General features: G+C 39.3%; 1 protein-coding gene across 1 annotated transcript; it reads left to right on the forward strand.

Moving 5' to 3' along the window:
- The first annotated feature begins 1011 nt into the window (after window positions 1-1011).
- LOC140953193 (uncharacterized) lies at window positions 1012-5333 on the forward strand. Its single transcript, XM_073402693.1, has 3 exons — window positions 1012-1335; window positions 3849-3995; window positions 4704-5333. The coding sequence occupies exons 1-3, from the start codon at window positions 1066-1068 to the stop codon at window positions 5331-5333; spliced, it is 1047 nt and encodes a 348-aa protein (XP_073258794.1). The 5' UTR covers window positions 1012-1065.
- The last annotated feature ends 226 nt before the right edge of the window (window positions 5334-5559 follow it).

Raw genomic sequence — 5559 nt, forward strand, 5'->3', positions numbered from 1 at the left:
GAGTACAGAATCTAGACACACTAGACACGAACCAGCCATTATTAAAAGGCATTTAATTTCCACAAATCGTAACATCCATCCGACATCATTCAAATAAGGACACCAGAAAAGCTTTCCTTTTTAGATCTTATAACAGGTCGACACAACACCGTTCTTGTCTAAGGCGCAATCTTAAAAGAAGAAATAGTGGCTTCTAGATTTTGGCCAACTTAATCAGACGAGACTTGTAAAAATTCAAAATGTAATTTACTGCAAGTAAACAAAAACGTCACCAGTGGCAAACCGTCGAACCACCACAAAATCCAATAGTCGCTGTCCAATACCTTCGTATGTAACCGTTTTTATAAAACTCACTTGGGCTGATACACTGAGCCGGCTGCTGGCTATTTGGTCCTTTCTTCTCTCTTGATTTGGTCCCATATAGGAACAAAAGGAGTATCACTCCATCTTAAAACAATTTTTTTCTATGGAGCCCTCTAAAGCAAATACCGTGGGGATAGTAAAAAATTCTCCTTCCCTGTGTACAACTCGTAAGACCTTGCAATTCTCCCGAGCGTGTTCAGAATTATTTTTTTCCACAAAATGGAAAGGATAACAAACTAAACCATCCATTATTACTTGAGTTACCCTATCTAAGGATCAAACCAAAGACACAAAGCCAACAAGGTAAAAAACGATACCCTATTTAAGGTTCGAGAAAAATGTAACTATATTGGGGAATAACTACCAGGAAAGTCTCCATTTACAGGTCGCAAAGTGCACGTAAAATTGTTCATTCAGAAGTTATTCACCACTACAGTATACTTAATTCTTGACTGTGAACTAAAGATTTTACGGACAATTCTTATGTTATTACGTGATAATTATTTACATAAAATACATTCGTGATACCACCTGCATTGCATTCAGATTATTTTTTTATTTGAGGAAAAATAGAAACAAAAGAATATTGGTCTTGCGTAATGATTTTGAAACAGAGAGAAAGGAAAAAAACACGGAATAAATGTTAGGTGTATCCTTAAAGTACATAGTCATTCTGTTAACAAGCGACGGCGTGAAGTTGCAATGGCGGTTTTACAAGTTTACCTATTGTCGTTATTTGTTGTTTGTATAACAAGCAGTTATATGTTTTCTAACGCTATCATCATAAACAATGGAGCCTACAATGTTTCTTACCATTTCAATGAATCAGCAGATACTTTAGAATTTTTAGTGGAAGCAAGCGCCACAGGATGGGTCGGGTTTGGCTTTTCTTTAAATGCAAGCGTAACCGGAATGGTGGGCTATGATGTTGCCGTAGGAGGGGTGTTGAGTAATGGAACTGGTTATCTGCGGGTAAGTGAAGAATTTTGCTCTCTTTAAACTACTTGCCAAAGTGAAAATGTCTTAGTTTTGACGATTTCCGTCGATTTTCCCATGATGGACGGCATTTAAAATGTGACGACTTTTGAAAAGTGAGTGAACCGAGGGACTAATATTCAGGTTTTTTCAGAGTTTTTGGCCATTTGGGGAAAACTGCCCAAATTTACATTTCTTGTTTAACGTGTTGCTTATAAGGTATCTTTCTAAATGAATTGAAAACCTTGAAAAGTCGCCTTTATCTCGGAAAAAAAAACATACTTTTCATGATTACTTTTTTTCAGTTTTATAGTGAAATTGCCTGTCATGAAGGAAATGTGTTCATCAACTTCCCGCTGTGGTGCTAACCACAGAGAATATTTTTTGAGGAACTTGTACTTTACCGTTCGATCTGCAACTCTGATAACCATTTTTACAGTTCATATCATAAATTATTCAAAACTGAGCTCACGGCCCGTCGGTGCACGGAAAGTTTCTTTATTACTATTTGCAGTAACCCGGCTCTCAGTCGATAACACACCAATACTCAAACTAAAGAGACATATTTTTGTGAAATGGGAGTGACTAGTTGAGCAACTTGCTTGCTCAGAGAAGAGGTAGCGAGGTTTTCATCACATTTCAGCTTCTTCTTCACTGAAAGTTTTACATACTCTCTCACTGAAGCTTCCCCTCCCTCAACACTTCACAACAGTATCGAGTTTATGAGAGGCATATATTTACACTACAATTGAACATGAAGATATACAACAAATAGTTCCAAAATATGAGAACGCAAAAACGACTACACAATCAGGCAAACAATGAAACAAACTTAATAATATACCACTTTTTTTTTAAACTTGCGTGAGAGTCATTATTTCGTGGTTCATTAACCTGAAACACGAAATCAACGAACGTCGTACAATCATTTCTTCCACTGGAGTAATTTCCATCCTGTTACAGATGACTAATATGAGTATTGAATGCTTTACCACAGCAAGACGGATATTTCACAGTTTCTCAGTGAGCGCGCTTTGAGAAGGTAGATAGCCAACGAGGCTATCTAATAAGCCGAACAGATGACGGTTTCTTCCCGTAGGGCATGATATTTCGGCTCATAAAACATAGCTGCTCTGAAGTTTTAATATCTCTTGGTTTTTAATAATGCCAAGAACATCATAAATGTGCTTATAAATTTCCATTTTCCAATACACTAGCTCTAAAAAATCACTGAAACCAGTAATTCCGTGCATTATTGTTATCACTCAACTCTCGATGCCCAAAAGCATAACTGTTTATAGGTAACCATGGGAACTACGATTGTTTGAACCAAGTCATCGTGAAACGTGCAGCCGGTTAAGACCCTGATTATGAATGCATGGGCTTACGAATTTCCGGACTATAATTAAAATCACTCGCGAATGTGAGAGTATTATCCCTGGATAACACACAGGTGTTCGTGCGTTTAAAAAAAACTATGGGCCCAAAAATATCATATCACGCATAAAATATGTTAAACCTTGCATTGTCAACCATTTTGGCCTTTTTCCTAGACGCACAACCGAGGGTTTATGGCTTAGTGTATGTTAAGCAGACCCGCTGGTTTTTTAGGACAATGTAAAATTTAGTTTGTTTTTAGGCATTTGATCGGCTCGTTAGTTCAACCTTTCAAAGAAAAAGAAAATAAATAAATTATCGCAGTTCTCTTTTGGGACCACGACGCCAATGTCCCAATATCGTGATCGAGACTGTAGTATACTTCAATATCACACAGGTTTTCCTGTTTTTTGTGGCGATTCCGGAAACTTTAAAAAAACAACAACAAACAAAACAAACAAACAAAAAAAACCAGTACGTTTAAAACTACAAAAAAGGTTACTCAAGTGAAATCCCATATAGTGCGACCTCCACATCTTTTTGCTAAGTGTAAAAACACTCAGTCCTTTTTCAAAATTTTAAACTCCACTGATCTGTCGGGTCAATATCTCATGCTACTTCATGGGCTATTTATCACGTGACCATGTTTAGAGACATACACTACTGCATGTATAAGAATTCGAGAACGGTACTGGTATCCGAGTACCAAACCTTCTACTCGGACATTAAGTGAATACTGGTTCTCTGTGTGAACACTTTCTTTGTTAGTTCCGAGGCAATCCATTGCTTTGCATACCGGTACCCAAAACTTCCTGCTACGCACACCTCTCAAAATAGCATCACACAGGAAATAGAGGGACGTTACATGTCCCGAGACCATTTTTTGGCAGTATCCAGGTACTGGTACTCGGGCACCTAATGTGAACTGCACCTTCTTGGGTTTGGCAATTAGACCACGGGTACGAGGCCTCCACCAGCAAATGAGCTAGGACTTTCGCGTATGGATCTCCTTCAATAACTTTCAGTGTGCTGTTTTTTATAGACGTTGCAGTCTCCTTTAACTAACGCGTTACTAAATAACTGTCTGTCTTTACAGGGTCTCTTATAATCCGCATATTTTTGCCTCCAATTAGGATTATTTCACCAATGGCACTGAACAACCTCCGGAGGATTCTCAACAAGATTGGGTGTTGATCAACTCAAATGAACAGAGCGGTGTAACAACGTTAAAATTTTACCGCAAGCGAAATACAAGTGACTCAAACGATATTGCTATTGAGGTAAGATTTACTTTGTAAGAAGCAGCAACGGCTAGAACGCCTGAAATAAGGTGCCAATTCCTGGGTGGATACATTCAAACGTTTTATTCCGCAATACCCTTTGGCGTCTTTCCTTCCCCCTCCCCCGGATAAATAAATATATAAATGAATAAATAAATAAATAACTAAAGCACTTTATTTGAGTACCAATGTATTTAGCACGAAAGTACTAATTCGGGACACTATTTTTACGTCTCCAAGTTGGGGCAGTACCATGCACCATTTTACGTACATGGTCATCCAAGCCACGCAAAGGTCTAGCCGCTTGCAGTACATGCAAAGGAAGCACCTTCATTTCTCAGTCATTTTAAGACCCTGAGTATTGGCCCGCCCCCGAGAATTGACCCGGCGACCTCCCGCTCTGTAGTCAAGCGCTCTACCGACTGAGCTTATCCTGCCGCAGAGAGCGAGAGTGAGTCGATACCTTTCCGGTTTTCAACAGGTTTTTAAAATCATTTCAAATCATTCCCAGCCAATGAGAAATATGCTGAATTTTGTTCTTGCGATGACCAGTTAACGTAGTAATCGAAAAAGATGACAAATTCCTCTTTGTTTCTTTCAATGCGAGGAAACACGCAGAACGGCTGAGAAAGAAGAAAATATCATTCTGCTGACCCATATTATGGACTCAAAGTGTTTACTCTGAGTCATGTTTATTGTGGATTTCAGCAAGGGGTGCAAGTTTACATTGTTTGGGCTTACAAGTCGACCGATGATGTGGATCCGGAGAGTGGGATGTTTAGTCGACACACTGAAAGAGGAGTGGAAGGTCCTGTAACACTCATCCCGACGATCACTTCAACGATGGCTGAAATGCCTACAACAACAATAGCGTCAATGACAACATCAGAAATGCCTAGGATGGCCGCCATGACTACATCAGCAGTGATAGAAGTGGGTCCTCCTACAATGGTGGAAATGACCACTTCTGCAATGGAAGGAATGACAACATCAGTATTGACAGAAGTAAGCACATCTACCTTGGTCGAAATGACTACAACAACAATGGCGTCAATGACAACATCAGAAATGCCTGCCATGGTTACAACAACAGAAACAGAAGTGAGTACACCAGTATTGCCTGCGATGACCACATCAACAATGGCCGCCATGACTACATCAGCAGTGATAGAAGTGGGTCCATCTACAATGGTGGAAATGACCACACCTGCAATGGCAGAAATGACTACATCAACAATGGGGGCGATGTCTGCATCACCGTTGGCTTCATCAAACACTCGTGCCATGAAAATTGATCCAACGACAGCTACAGCTGCCGTAGCAAGTGAGTCATTGTGATGTCATAAAATAAAAGCAATGTTCTATGACGTCTTCTAATGATGATAATAATAACAGAGATTATTATGACCTTTAGAGTTATCCCTGGCCTATTCAGGACCACACTCACATGGACGATTAAGAATAACATAACTATTATATATGTATATTTTAATCTCGATATACTTATATAAGGGTTGACACTACAGCTGCCCCCGCCCTGTATATTAGTCGGTTAATAGTATGC

The sequence above is a fragment of the Porites lutea genome, chromosome 11, assembly GCF_958299795.1.
Source record: "Porites lutea chromosome 11, jaPorLute2.1, whole genome shotgun sequence".
NCBI classification, from domain to species: domain Eukaryota; kingdom Metazoa; phylum Cnidaria; class Anthozoa; order Scleractinia; family Poritidae; genus Porites; species Porites lutea.